The 16588-nt window shown below is 39.5% G+C and overlaps 1 protein-coding gene across 4 annotated transcripts in view; it reads right to left on the bottom strand.

The window, feature by feature from the left end:
- Window positions 1-675: 675 nt before the first annotated feature.
- LOC101737217 (protein tiptop) overlaps window positions 676-16588 on the bottom strand; it is a 350367-nt gene continuing 334454 nt past the window's right edge. For 3 of the 4 annotated variants that reach the window (XM_038013390.2, XM_012694048.4, XM_038013389.2), the window contains 2 exons: window positions 14557-14740; window positions 676-5239 (listed from right to left, as the gene is read on the bottom strand). In XM_038013390.2, the coding sequence (XP_037869318.2) occupies window positions 2242-5239; window positions 14557-14740 (3182 nt within the window). In that variant the 3' untranslated portion in view covers window positions 676-2241. Of the gene's footprint in view, window positions 5240-6529; window positions 7036-14556; window positions 14741-16588 lie in introns of those variants that run through there. The other variant, XM_038013391.2, reaches the window with a different exon arrangement.

Below are 16588 nucleotides of genomic sequence, written 5' to 3'. Positions count from 1 at the left end.
TATTGTTAGACTACTGTGCCTTAGGGCTTGTACTCAGTATTTGTAAAAATGAAAACAGTAGTCGTGGTAGATATATTATTATATATATTATTATGTACATATATATTTGATCTTGTCTTGTGTCTGTCAGTTTCTCACACTCACGTGTTACACAGGAGTCAATCCTAGCTCACGGGCGTTTAACTTTCCTTTTTTTTCCTAATTAGATGAATAAACGGGCTTACGGTACACCAGATGTTACTGGTTATCGGAGACCATGGACAATCACTACGTAAATGCCGCCACTTGACAGTACATTTTTAGTGAACCACCATAAACGGCCGTCTGGTGTAGTGGTAAGTGACATGGTCACTACACAAGGGGGTCGCGGGTACGAATCCCGCCAAGGGAAGATATTTGTATGATAAATATAAATGCCTTTCCAGGGTTATGGGTGTATATTAAATATATGTATGTGTATAATAAAAATATTATATTTATTTCCGTTATCTGGTACTTGTAACACAAGTTCTTTACGAACTTAGCACGGGACCAGTTAACGTGGCGTGATTGTTAGTAAATATTTATATTTATTTATTATTTATTTATTTATTTCAAAGAGGTTCTGTATATTGTGTTTGTGTGTTAGTAGAGGTCCGTGCGTCGATTGAGGGTAATCGAGAAATAAAAAAATAATTTTAAAGTATTTAACATATATATTTCTTTGAGCTTTTAATTGCATTTTGAAATACAACATAAAATATTAAATAAGATTATTAAATTTGGTAAATCATTTTTTTTTATTTATTTATTTCAACACCATTTTTAAGAATGAGCAAAAAGTCTCTTCGTCAGAGCTAGCGTATACATATTTTTTCGTATGATTCCATTGTTAAGGTTAAAATGATTATCAGTTTTTTATTTCATTTTCATTCATTGCCATTAATTCAATTTTCGTAACGTCATTTAAAATTAAAATTAGACTTGGACAGGTGAAAATTTGTTCAGCAAGAAAACAAAATTTAAAATTCGAAATTCTGAATTAAAAATAAATAAATGTCTTTCGAACACAAAATAATTTTAAAAATAAATGATATTACAAAAATTGATTTAATTTTAATTAGTTCCAGTTACTGATATCTCTGAAACTTACATAATAGACAGTTTACATTATTTATTATTAATATTATTATTATTAAATATAAAAGAGTTTTGTTTCACTCAAAATTACCGTATATACATAATCGTATAGCTTTTCGTTATATTGGAAGATATTTCTCAGTACATCTGAACGTATACATGATTTGTAGTCGCTTCTTTACAAAGAAAAATGACTGTATAACGAATATTATCACCTTTTTTTTTAAATATACGGTTGGAAATACAACCGTGCGCTGATATAATGGTATACAAGTGTTCACAGACGAAGTCGCCTTATATTATACTTAACACTACGTAATAAATAGCATCTTCGCAGTGACAGCGAACTACAGCAAAATTTACACTAAGGAGATTTATAATGTATATTGCAACCTATATTGTATACTGTATATAGTATGTACATCGTAACTGAATGATGAGATTGGATCTCCGAGATTATAGGCAGCGCGGGAATCCCTTATTCACAATCAAACATTAGAAAATTACCAAAAAAAAAAACATATCAAAATATACATAAACTAAGAGACGCATTAAAACTATAATCAGATTTACATAAAACATAATTAAGTAACACGAAATAAAATTATATTGCAACGTTTTTTTTTTCTCCATTAAAATACTGAAATTCAATGCCGCCACGTCCTGTAGAGTCCTCGATCGATCACACGCAAGGCGATTCGCAATCAAAATTACAAAAGTAATTATTTTTACCACGTTTTTTGTTTAGAGTTATTAGCAAAAAATATACATTTACAAAGAGATCGAATCGAACATTTAATGACTTACCGTGACTTATATTTACAATTATCGAAATGGAATTACAAGTAGTGTGGAAGAGAAGCCGCGGGCGCTGGGGCCGGCGACCGATCACCTAAAGGCAATATTTTGAAAATATCATCTTAAAATCTAATACGAACGTAACACGTTTGGCGTATACTTAGTCGCTAGTCTTTAATTACACTAACCGAACGCTGCGGTGATCTAAAGATAATTACCTAAATAATTAAATTGGCAAAGAGTTTCGAAACACTCGGCGACCTAACCCTAGCAAGGTTTAACGTAGCAAGATATGGTACGAACGGGGGGAGGGACGCGGCGGCCTCACACGTACTTGCTGGAGAGCTGCTTGGCCAGTTCCGTGTACTTGAGGAACTTGGAGTGCGGGCTCTCGTCGAAGGTCTGCGCGGGGCTGCGGGGGTCCTGCGGGGAGCCAGCCGCCGAGCCAGGCTTGTGCGGCGCCGGCGACCCCGCCTTCAGAGGCACCGGCTCCGGCAAGGCACCGTCCTTCACAAAGTGCATTTTCGATAAGTGGTGGCGATATGCACCCTTCGAAATGAATGGAGTATCGCACAGCGCACACTTCATAACGGAATCTGTGACGACGGCATCGTTGCAGGCCCAGCTGAAGGTGAGGATGCTGGGCGGCCCGGCCGGAGATTGCGCCGGCGCAGATGCACGTGCCGGTGTGTTCTCGGTCTTGTCGCACAGCTTTTGTAGTGCGGCCAGAGGATGGCTGCCACCGCGCCGGGAAGAACTTGGCTCATTAGACGGTCCGCCTCCCGCAAGATTATCGAACATAGAGGAAAGAGCCCCTAAACTAGAAGCCGGTTTCCTATCAGCACCCGGAGTGTTGCCTGAGCGATCACTGGACGGACTGCGGGGGCTAGCGGCTGGGCTGGGACCCTCGCTCTCGCGTTTGGGTACGACTGGTTTGATATCTTCTTCCGTAGAGCTCCTTGGTCGTAGAGGTTCCTCTTCTTCTTCCATCTCAGTCTTCACCCGCACTGGTTGATTACTCAAATCTACGCCGTTTTCTCGTTGATCCTCTTCGTCTACTTCTTTTTTTATCCGTATTTCATGTCGATCTTCGGAAGCTGGAGTCTGTGAGCCGCGAGTATCAGGAGTGGTGCGTGGTGTCATGTGATATGAATCTAGCTTTCTATCGGGTGTGAGAGACTCAACCCTGCTGCCACCTCTTTCAGACATAGAACTAGATTCGCTACCGCTGCGCTCTCGCCGTCCATAACCGGACTGCTGGTGATAGTTTCTGAGCATGTTCATTGTTTGAGCATCAACCAAAGGTTTTGTATAATCAACGCTTTCGTCTATGCCCAAGCGCTTAAGGATACTTGATCCTATCGGAGCGTGAGATGCGCCTCCGGGCATTCCCGGTACTGAATGTCGTGATCGAGTGTCAAAACTCTTCTCAATCAGCTGTTCTATGGCGTTAAGTACCGATGGTGATGAGCTCTTGTCCATGTTCACATTGGGATCTTTGGAACAGGGAGATGAATCATTAACCGACGAAGGAGATCGGTGGTGTGCGGACCCAGGGGAAGGCAGTTCTTCGTTGATGCTTTTGCGTCCATCACGGCTGGTGGGGGTAATGTGTCCCGGCACGTCTGGAGGAATTATGTTGTTCGACATTAATGCGCTCTTCAGAAAATTCCTTTGACTGTTAGAAACCGGTGCTCCGATACACTGCCTAATGTGCTCCACAAATACTGCGGTCTCGATTTTGTCCCCACATTTCTCACACGTGATGCGGCTTCCGGTGCCATAATCACGAATTGGTTTACCCATAGGCACGCCGTTACCGTCTCCGTTTTTAAATTCATGCTGGGCTCTTTCTAATTCAAGGAGTTTCCTGACTGGCAATGATTTCTTTCGCTTCTCACGAGTCTGGCGTCGTCTACCTCCACTTTCGGTAATCGATCGCATTATGTGTTCCTTGTAATGAGAGTTCTTGACCATGTGATTACTTAGTTCTTTCAATGAACTGAATGCTTGATCGCAAACTTTACAAGTGAGAACGGCGCTGACGTGACTACTGGTGCCCGTAGTAGGTGGAACTGAATTATTAGTACCCGGACCGCTTGCGTTGGAGCCCTTTCCGTCTTCAGATGATTTCCATGAAATAATTTGCTCTTGAGAAATAATATTCGTATAATGCTGAGTGCGTTGCATGTGACTCGTCATCTCAGCTAAAGAACGAAAACTTTCTGCACACCACATACATTTCAATATTTGCCTAGTTTGCTCAGCGCCTTTACCTAACCAAACGTCCTGACCCCTAACTAGCTTTCTAGGAATCGGCATGTTTTCTTTAATTAACATATTTAAATCGCTTTGTGACGGTTTCGAAGAACCGCTAGAAGAAGATGAATTGTGCGATGGAGTCGATGGTGAACTAGTGGGAGTTTGTAAGGATGGTGGGATCGGTGCACCTGTAGATGGTGGCACTGGCACATTTACACCACAATGCTTGGCCTCTTTCATGTGAACTGTAAGATCTGCTAGAGAATTGAAGCTCTTCTTACACCACACACATTTAAGTACATCTTTCGTTTGATCCGCTCCTTTGTTGAGCCAATGAGATTGCCAAGCCGAATGTCTGGCGGCTGCGTTCGGAGCCAAGCCGGCACCTAAAGCAGCTGTTTGTACTGATCGGAAGAGTTCTTCCCCACCGAGTCTGCTAAGTTCACTCATTTTTTCTAATGCTTTAGTTGCGTCGTTCGGTGTAGGGCCGCCGTGCTTCAGTTTACCATTCCAGTCAGCAGGAACACCTCCTTTAGGCGACAGACTGGCAGCAGCAACTGCAGCGGCAAAATAAGGTAAATGAGGGGCGACAGGCGTAGACCACGGAGACGGGGTTGGTTTGTACTCTGCAGGTCTAGAACTTTTTCTAATGGGAACAGGTGAAGGCGAGTCTTCTGGTCCCCTTTTTCTCGTCCCAACCGAAAGGTCCAGAGGACCGTTTTCGTTTTTGCTGAGGTTGACGGCATCCTCTATATCCTCGTCGTCGTGGGGCGAGTCGCTACGTTTTGTGCTAAAGTCAAGTACGGCATCTGCACGTTCGGGGTCAGTGAGGTCCTCGTGGCAGGACATGAGCAAACGTTGCTGGGCGGCGGCTGCGGCTGCTGCGCCGAGGTACGCGGCGACCGCTGCTGAGTGAGGTGGAAGCAGTGCGGCTGGTAGAGCGGCGGTGAGCGCGGCGGGCAGAGGAAGGCCAGCCCCGCTACGTCCGGAGTACACCGAGTCATTGGAGGGACATCGCGGCGCACCCGACGACTCCCGCGAAAGACATCTCGGGCTCTCCCTGGCAACAAAAAAACATCAAACGTTAGTTTTAATTGACAAAACTCAACAGAAACCGGTTACATTACAAGCTAACCGAGACAGCACTAAAATGCTTTACGTTGTTTATTTAGAAGTAACGTGTCCTTCTTGAATAGTAGTGTACTCATAGTAGTACTTCTTGAATAATAGTTTAAATTTCGATGCAAAAACAATGTGTTATTTTTGTATGACAACGCGGTGGTCTGTATATTATTTTGGTGTCTAAAATAGAAGAGTAAAAAACGTTTTACGATAAAAATAAACACCCTGTAGGCACCTCAATGACTACTCAATGACGAGGCTAATAATCGGCAATAAATCTTAGGCGACTGTAGGTCCAAATGAAAATCAGAAACACGATGGAGTGAGTTCACAGAAATTACAACAATAATGGCAATAACATTCATCTGTAAACGATTTATGGCCGTAGTAAGGACAGCTTAAAACATTTAACAATTTATAATATGATACAGTAATATAGAGAAAGAATCATGATAATCCACTTCAGAGCATCAGCTGAACCATCTATATTCTTTTGCTTTTTCCTTTATAATTTTTTATTTGCCTATAAACATTTAAGTTTTTCTTGGTGAAAGGCAAAAAATAATATTGTTATTATTATTGCGATTATAATAGAAGATAATGACAAAGATAGAATGGCCGAAAAAGGATTGTTTATCAGTGATTTACAACAAAATAAAATGCACACAAAGTGTTTCAGAACTGGTTTGATTAGCACGAAAAAAGTGAAAGAGTAGGTTTAGCGTTTCTAAAACGATATATTTTGTTGAATTTCGGTTAGGTTCATAATCGGAAAACGATGAATTACCATTTAGGGATCTGTGTCAAAAGAACCATTAAGGTTGGTAAAGTAGACTTTTGAGCATTTAATTAGTTTATTTTTCGCATAATTTTCGTACAAACATTTTAATAAGGTGATTAGTATTCGTATTCAGCTCTGATGGTTGTTTGAAAAATACTAAATTACACTTTCTGTCTAACACCGCGTTATTTATTACACTGTCGACGTTTTCGAAACTGATACACACACTGGGGACATCACGTATTCGAATTGGAGACAGGATCCGAATCACGAACTCCGAATATCAAATTTCAAACTTTGACAACTTTAACATTTTATTTTTGAATTAAGACATGTCGATGTATCAATAAATAACAGATAATAGAAAATAATTAGTATTTACGGAAACAATGGCAAAGTTGATACGTTACGCGAAAATAACTAAACAACTGAACAAATAAAACGTACCTCACGTGGTCGGGCTCGACAATCATTCTAGACGAAATGTTTTCAATGTATCTTGAACGTAGAACGTCAAAAAACTATTGGATCCATCAAAACGAACACCAGAATCGACTTAACACTTCAACAAATATAACAAAACTGGCTTTCAGTAAAATATTGTAAACGTAAACACGTCGCGAAAGACGCACCGCGATCTCAGCGGTCGGAAAGGAAGTGCGCGGTGCCTGCGGCAGCAACGACGGTCCCGCGTGGAATGAGATGCCGCGTGATTTACGACCCGCCTGCAGCGCCCCCGCCCCGCACGCCCCTCGTTAGAGCGAGACAGGTGCTCCCGCGATCAACGAATCGACAGCGAAGACAGAGACGACTATCGGTACGATAGTTCGAGGGGTGGTGCTGCGTAATGCAAGCGTGCGTGCGATGCGCGAGGTGGACGTGCAGTGACGGGCGATCGTGCCGATGACAGCCGTCTGACACGACCAGCCGTTCAGCACGGCCGACTCAGACTCGTAACGCCAATGAAAAATGTACCGAGCATCCATGACGGCCAATGAGCGCGGCACCGCTCTAACGAGACGTTCACCTATTCGGTCTATATGTTCACTCCGCTAGAGCGAAGAAGTCCCGAGGCTTAGTGGAGATTAGCCTGACGTGGCTGACGGCGTTGACAAGGAAATGGCGCGTTAACAAAATGCCGAGACGAGTCCTTTTAACGTCTCCGGGACAGACAGGGGACGCGGACGGATTTACGCGTATCATGAACAGATTTCCTGCTTTGACAAAGGAAAATATTTCTTTCGGGTTTATTTAGTTTCACTGGAAATGCAGGACGATGTCTGTCGTTGACAATATGTTAGTCAGGCGAAACGAATTCTATTGTGCTCACGATACGCGGAAAACATGAAAATGTCATCAATGTAATCTACTTTTTTTTTTGATCTTCCGTTTCTAATTAATATTTCGTTCAAGTTATCCTTCAACTAATTTTATATATATCCTACATGTTAATTGAAATATACAAAAGAATATCAAACAAAATTATTAACACGTTTTGATCAGAACATCTGTGACCACGATTTGGCAATAAGCGTTCCAAAGATCCAATTCCGACCTTTGTGTTTGGGGCTCCAACTGTCGATGGTTTTTATCACCATTAGTGAAGTGCGGGTCCATCAATCACTCGTGTTTACGTGACAACTATGCTTGTCTCTTTCTACAGTTAAACAAAAACAAAAACTTTCAAGTTTGACGAATCTTTAATCTTAGTTCGAATTCGAAGTAATGTTCGCAACAACGGAATCTGACCACATGTCGAATTATTTCACACATTTTATTTAAGTCTAAGGCATATGATGAAAGTTTCAAAGCAATAGTTTCTGTGCTATAATCGTTTTGTGATGTGACAGCTCAGAATTGGAACGCCGTTGGCATTTGCACATCAACCGTCAGTTGTGCATCGTGCGGGCACTTTACGACCATTAACATGTGCTGTTATCAGAAAGGTTAAAAATTAATGTGCGTTTCAGCAAAATTTATTGCCGGGGAAATTTTTTATTAGTTTTTTTTTTTTATTAGCAGACAAACAAGCTACCCAACTTGTCCTTAATGCTAATAATATGCGGGATCACAAGTTTGAATACTTGCGACTGAAGTGGGTACATAAATTGCAAGTGACATTGTTATCGAAACTTTGAACTCATGATTTAGGTTACAACCTAACATCTGGTAGATTGTAGATTTATTTGTTTTGGTATAGATGGGTAGGGAAGCTGACGGTTCACCCAGTGTTAAGTAGTAACCCGAAACCAACAGCGTCACAAGGAAAAAAACTCGGTAGTGTCGATGGACGCACGCAAAAAATCATTGCAGACGAAGGTAGACAAGGTTTCTTACAAAGTGACCGTGCAAAGTTGAATTCTGTCCAATTGTGATATTTATAATAATCATCGACCTAAATTAATTAATCATAGCAACAGTATTGCAAATTGATTTATCGTTCAAAAACCGCCTTGGCGACACATATCAGCAACAATGATTTTGATTGCATTAATCTTTATCAAGTATTATATTTGCAGGCTCTATTGTCGAATTTTCAATAGTTGCTATAGTTTAATATTTTTTTTAAAATGTTTGGCGACTCTTTTTGGGATGTAGAATTGTGGCGGTTATGAAGCTTGTTGGTACCATTGTCTGTTTGTGTTATGTAAGGTAAATGTAAGCACACACTCTGATTTTCTTGGTTCCATATGATTCAAATCAATTAAGCTTCTAGTCTTAAGGCGGTGATGCCAATGGCCTTTGGTAATACTATTATATATCATATTTCTGAGTGAAGCAGTCATCGTACCTGTGACTCAGTAGACGGGACGCTAGTTACAAAATATCTACACCTTAAAAAGCTATTTTACCATTATCATCATCATTATCATACTATTGATAGTCCTCTCTAAATTCGCGTCAATAATCACGGTTTTCTCTTATTAAATATTTCCCAGAATTGAATTAAACCAATATTCAGGTAATTACAAGCTGATACAATATAATACCTAGTTGATAGATTGGTGCTGGGCTAAAGCTAAAAGATAAGCAACGGAATAAGACAATGTTGCACGTGTTTTCAATTTGTGTGTAATCGCCGTAACCACTGCTATAAGGACGGACCCTTTTCTGATAATTCAGGGAATATCATTGTTACCAGGCACGATAGAAAGATTGAAGATTATTACTATCCTAGTTGCGAATATTGGTTTATGTTAACCTTGCATTAAGTCGCAATCCAATTGATAATGAGTTGGTCATGCATCGTAAAAACGTATCGTAGCCTTTCAACCTCTGTACTGTTACTTTCTGTGATAACTTCCTCCTAAACCTTACCACTTTAAGCTCTGTGCAAATGTAATGTTAACGAAAAGAAAACGAAAATAATAATTTTAAATGCGAATTTCGAATCTCAAAAACACAAAAGATTGTTGAAACGAAGCTCTCGGAGTCGGTTTTATGATTGATCGCGTCTCAACGTTGTAGCTAATTGACACTGATGGAATATTCTGGGCTGCTGAGCAAGTTATCGCTGAAAACATTTGGGAACCGTATAACTGTGGCCATAAAGTCGGGAATGCAATGAAAAATGCATTCAGAGACGATATTAATGTTAGAAAGGCACCTGATGCACCGGACCTTAGATAAGAATTAGGAACATATATTTTGAAAGTAACATTATACATAAAAAATATTGTGGCTTTAATTTTAAATTCTTATATTATCTCAAAAATCTCGTCAAATTGTAAAATAAAATAAATTAATCAATATTTTTTAATTTAGTGTAATACCGGTAATTATATATATGTAATGTATACTAGCAACTACACTCATTGATTCTATAACGTCCTCTTCCTTTATTTTATGTCCGTATTAACGAATCAAATGAAGCTGACCTTCTTGTATGACCTCTTCATCTTATTTACCTAATTAACACTCTCTCTCCCTTTAATTTTCCCCCTCACCAGCAGACGACCCATCATAACCCATCATAACTAGCAGTGTACGGTACGATCAGTGTGTGTGCGTGTGTGTATGTTTTCTCTCTGGAGTTATCAATAGCTTCCCTATGTACTTTTGATTAAAATACTTTAATTATTTTATATAGCGTTTATTATTTTCGTTGTTTCACAGTTTTCGTGGTCAGCTACGACTTTATTGTTTTAACTGTGTTAGTATCACCAGATAATTTATTCGTTCACGAACATAATTTAATGATCATTAATTTATCATTCCGTATAACGGCTCGGCTTCTGTTTGCTTATGTAAAACACAATCAAACAATTCTTGCTAATGTTGACACAATTTGCGAGAAATGATTATAAATATGTATATTTTTTTTGTTGTCATAAATTAACTAAAATTTCCAAGTTATTGCGTGTTACATACATAATTAAATATTAACGGAGTACATTATTAAATTTTCAAAATCCATTTATAAATTAAATAGGTTTTAAATTTTTTTTCTAATCTACTCCTAAACAGGTACTACGTGTACATTTTTGGGCAAACACTAGACTAAAACTAAAACAGGCATTGCAACGCAAATTGCGCTTTCCATCTTGAGAGATATGGTTGAAGTCTGTTTAACGACTATTACACCCTTCAAACCCAGACGCATGGCGACAGAGATAGGCAAACTTATCGACATTATAAATAAGGTGTAAAATACTTTAAACAAATAACAAATCCGAAAAAATCGCAACCCGGAACCGCCAACCGGCAACAGTTCAATCACTAAAACATCAATCATAGTGCTGATATCATAACACAGTGATTAATTAAGTAAAGATTCGTATCATATTATCAATAAATGAATTCGATCTGGTTTTTCCAGAATCGATTGCAAGTATCTACCTATCTAACTCCGACGTAGTCGTGGTCTAAAGGTTAAGACGTCCGGTGCATCCGTATCTAGCGATGCAACGGTGTTCGAATCCCGCACGCGCTAACCAATTTTTCTATTGAAATACCACATAACAAATGTTTACGATTGACTTCCACGATAATGCGAATAATAGCATCGTGTAATGAAAATCAAACCCGCAAAATTATAATTTGCGTAATTACTGGTGGTAGGACCTCTTGTGAGTCCGCGCGGGTGGGCACCACCACCCTACCTATTTCTGCCGTGAAGCATGCGTTTCGGTTTGAAGAGTGGGGCAGCCATTGTACTGTAAAAACTGAGACCTTACAACCATTATCTCAAGGTAGGTGCCGGCATTTACGTTGTAGATGTCTATGAGCTCCAGTAACCACTTAACATCAGGTGGGCCGTGATCTCGTCCACCTATCTAAGCAATAAAAAAAATGAAAAACATAACTGTGGCGGGTAGCCATCATACAACGCAAGATATTTGACAGATGCCTGAATCTCGCTTACGACATTTTCAAGATAAGCTCGCATATATACAAGTTCCCAACAACAACATTTGGACCGCGTCATGATAATCGCCTTATCGTTGCCGCCGCTGACTACTCCCCGAATCCTGATCACGCAGGAGCCAGTCACCGTCGACGCCCTAGACACGTCCTTACGGATCCATCAGATCCAATAACCTTTGCATTAGACGCCTTCAGCTCTAACACTAGGAGCAGGCTTAGGGACCTCGATAACCGTACCCGTCGAACTCGACAAAGAGTTCGCCCTGCAACCTAACCCATGAATCAGCTCGCTGAGTTTCTCGCCGGATCTTCTCAGCGGGTCGCGATTCCGATCCGGTAGTAGATTCATTTGCGAAGCAATTGCTCTTGAGTTGTTAGGTCTCCTTCGGAGGCGCTCGGGCAGTTGTTAGCAAATCCCACCCCTCCTGGCTGAGCCTTTGCTCGCCCACCTGTCCTGGTGAAACTGGAAAGGCCTCCGGGCCACCAGTAATCCTTCAATCATTTGGACCGTCGGTCTACCGAGCAATATGTTAGGGCGGAGTCCTATACAGTAGTTATTCGGCAGGGTTTTTGCCGCGCGAACAAAAATATAAAACGCAACGTTTTGGTGGTTTTGGCCAGTAGTTATTCAGATACCGCACAAGTGGGTACGGCCGTCTTGCCTATTTCTGGCACGAAGTAGTAGTGGCCTGGTTATACTCTGATATTTCGACAGGAACTTAACCGTGCCTTGTCTGTTATTGATGACCAGGAGAAACGGTAGCTACTGAGATCGGGTGAATCGCAATCGCATCAGCCTTGCATTGCGATACTTTAGAAATTATCTAAGAAAATACTCACTCACAAGATGCACAGACGACGTAGAAATCTCTAGAATTTGTTCCAATTTGTTTCAAATTTCAATGATATAAGGAGAGGTGAAAGGCTATTTCGTTTAAGCGACATTTCGCTATATTTATCTATATATTAATACGTGAAGCAAAAACTTGGTATCCCTTTTTACGAAAATTGCGTGGACGGAGGAGTATGAAATTTTCTAGACTTATACAGAATATAGAAAAGAAGTGCACAATGCTAAATTTTTTTTTAAATAATGCATAAAGGATACATTAAATCAATAAAGAAAACATTACACACACTACACACGTATTTGACGCACACACGCATGCATACTATTTATTGTCAAACTTTTGTTCTTGACGTCTGTGGTCAACTTGAGAATAGATTAAATATTGTTTGTCTTTATTAATATTTTTTTATAGTGTATCCTTGGTGAAATTTGTGATTATAGAAGTATAAAATACAATCATAATAGTGTACAAACTTACAATTCCAATTATAGTCGAATTTCCACTACTGTGGGACCTCTAGTCTTTGTAATTAAAGGTGCGTTTTATTTGGTATTAGCATCAACAGTTCGATGTTTCTAATTGAACTTCAATTAAGTTTACTCCATTTAAATAGCTGAAGAAGTTTCTTGGTTTTGATATTATTTCCAAATTTTAAGCTTTAAATGGCTCTCCTGTAATGTTGCAAAAATGTCGCTTAATCCAAATAGCCTTTCTTTCAATAAAATAATTAACACACATATTATGAAAACAATGTGTGAAACGCATGGCAATATTTTTTTCCCTACCTAAGCTTGATGGTCTTGAGAGACAATTTCAGCGTAGCCTTAACTAGTAGGTGAGCTCACGGGGCTCAAATCCGACGTCGTTGCTAACACCAACCCTAGCAAGAGCTGTGCTTCGCAGAATCTACCACCGGATCGGAAATACGACCCACTGAGAAGATCCGGCGAGAAACTCAGCGGGCTGCGTCTGTTGGTCGCAAGCGACTGGTCGACGAGAACGATGACCGGGCATGGCGATCGTTGTAAACATGTTTGATTGTGTGTAACGAAATAATTGAACATCGTTTTTACTGACTTTAAGACACCCGCTTAGGTTCATAATTTGCAAACGCATCAAGTTCCGAACACAATACAATATAACTTCAAAGTATTAAAAGGATAAAAAACATGAAATCAATAGTTAGTTCAGTTTGTTATTAAAGCACGTATTTTAATTCTTAAAATTTATATTTTCAGTCATCTTCTTATCTTGAAAATTTAGGCACATATCAAGTATGGAAGACAACCCAACAATTTTACTTCTTATTCTTAAAAGCCTGACAATCATCACCAGGGGAAAGAAAACTAGGAACGCAAGGCACAATAATGATTTGATTGTTAGTACAGCTTCAATTTAAGTGAGATTTTTTTTTGTTTTTAAACTACATAATAATATATTTATTTCACTTTCATTGTATTGTCAATGTTTAATCTCTCTACACCCATGACTTATATGGTATACTATAAGTAATGACATGTAAAACACAGTATACAGTCCATCATTAAGGCCTAAAAGTCACACAAAACCAGCTGTCGTAACTGAAGATAAATTCATTTTTCTTTTACATCTTAAAATTAAAGTACACATTACAAAATAAGCCTTAAGACTTGCTGCAAAAGCACAGTTTGACTTGCACCACTGTAAAGGTTTATGCCAGTTGACAATCGTGTAGGGTAAACAATGGTATCGTTAAGTTGACGGTATAAAGCACAGACCACCGTCAAAGCCTTTGACAGTACTGCATCAGTCTTAGACGGTTGTTATGTCAAAGATTTTTCTACTATATATTGATCATATTTTTTTTCTTTCATCTTATCACCATGTTTCTGATAGTTTATAATCAATGGTCGGATCGGATATGACAATTAGCACATTATATTTTTTTAATTACACACGTATAAAAATATAATTTAAATATCTATCATGAACTATACTGAGACCTTACAACTCATATCTCAGGGTGGGTGGCGGCGTTTACGTTGTAGATGTCTATGGGCTCCGGTAACCACTTAACACCAGGTGGGCTGTGAGCTCATCCATTCATATATGCAAAAAAAATGCTCCGTGATACACAAACGGATAGATAGAAATATCAGCGACTTAGTTTACGTGTTCTCTGTGTGCCTTGATTTATTTTTAAATGTTTGTCTATATGTTTATAGACAATTAATTTAGTTTTTAATTAAATTAGGTAAATAATCTGTAAATACCAACCTCTCAACATTGGGATCCTGTATCAGGGTTGCCGGGATGCTGTGCTCAATGTCGTCTCTGTCGTCCGGCGCGGGAGAGGCCCTGGATTCCGGCGACGCTGACCTGGATGCGTCACCTTCACGGTCGGGCCCCTCCCCGCCCTCGCTACGATCCTTCACACCGCCTTCTGCACTGTTCTCCTCCTCTGTAGACAAAGAGACACTAAAATCAGATGGAGAATCATAAATTAGCTAAGGGTGATTTGATTTGAGGGTCCTTTGATTAGTTGTAGCTTGCAGATATTTTTTGGAACGAAGTTCCTTATGGGACGATGCGGAGGGGTATCCTAACCGGGAAAAAACGTCCGTAACGTAAGATTTTTATTAGTAATGCACACAGTGTACGACTTAACTTTGTAATTACGTACAAATCAGTAATGCACACAGTCTACGACTTAACTTTGTAATAACGTACAAAAAATAACATATTTTTTTATCATTCATTGACCATGATCTCAGAGCGTTCGATTCTCAGGGCTATACTAGATTCACCGAGCCAGTAGGTGAACTCACGGGGCTCTAAGCTGTGGACGGATGAGATCTCAACGCCCTGACGAGCCCATAGAGATCATTGTGAATGTCACTCCGCACTTTGACATCAAAGTCCCGACTGATACAAATGGCGGTTAATACTAATCATACCAACACTTACTGGTGCCTATTTCTACCATAGCATGTAGATAAGTAGACAAGTATTACTCAAAATAAACAAATCCAAAAAAAGTATAATAACTGTAGATTTATTGTTAAGAAAAACTCATGAGGTCAAATATGCAAGAACAATAAGATGATACGTGCATTTTCAATGCAATAATTCAAAATGGTTCATTTGACCCGTTATGATATGTTTGGTGTTAATACAAAGGCTATCGTAAGCTTCCAATCAGAAACACGATCACATCCCGACAAAACCTGGTGGTTTACTGGTGGTAGGACCTCTTGTGAGTCCGCGCGGGTAGGTACCACCACCCTGCCTATTTCTGCCGTGAAGCAGTAATGCGTTTCGGTTTAAAGGGTGGAGCAGCCGATGTAACTATACTTGAGACCTTAGAACTTACATCTCAACGTGGGTGGCGCATTTACGTTGTAGATGTCTATGGGCTCCAGTAACCACTTAACACAGGTGGGCTGTGAGCTCGTCCACCCATCAAAGCAATAAAAAAACAGTCTGTGTCCTACAGATCTACTTGTTCTAAGATCTGGTACAGCGTTCACCTTCTTTTAGCATTTAGAATGTCTTCTCTACTTCTACTACTGGCTAAATCAGTAAAGTATTTTCTTCGCTTTTCGCGATTCGTAGATATTTATCTACCTTTACTATTATCAATGTTTATCTCGCCTTTAATGTTTTCATTTCATTATTTAATATTATCATTATTTTATTGTTTTATATTACTAATTATCACCGCCGTAATGTGCTAAATTATGATTTTTCATTGTTTTGTTTATTATCAGTGGTCAGATATAAATAGTATACTATTATTCTTAGCAATCAGTCAACTACAACAATAGATCTGAATAAACTTGTAAAATATAACATCTCAAAAACACACCTAGCCCGGTGACGTTGATATGGTCTGTCTAGACAATCAGCTTAGGTAGGAAAATAATACTCTTAATGACACAAATTCTCATGTTACCAAATTATTTATTAAATTAGTACAAGTTTTTAGTTTCGATTCAATATCATTGAAAAATAAGTGCAGAAAAAATGCTATGCAAATGATCTTCTGTACTCATGTTTTTATTACTGGACCTCATGTGAGTCCGCACGGGTAGGTACCACCACCCCGCCTATTTCTGCCGTGAAGCAGTAATGCGTTTCGTCTTGAAGGGGCAGTCGTTGTAACTATACTGAGACCTTAGAACTTATATCTCAAGGTGGGTGGCGCATTCACGTTGTAGATGTCTATGGGCTCCAGTAACCACTTAACACCAGGTGGGCTGCGAGCTCGTCCACCCATCTAAGTAATAAAAAAAATTATAATATTGTA

The sequence above is a fragment of the Bombyx mori genome, chromosome 10, assembly GCF_030269925.1.
Source record: "Bombyx mori chromosome 10, ASM3026992v2".
Taxonomy (NCBI): domain Eukaryota; kingdom Metazoa; phylum Arthropoda; class Insecta; order Lepidoptera; family Bombycidae; genus Bombyx; species Bombyx mori.
This window is presented reverse-complemented; position numbering and strand designations above follow the sequence as displayed.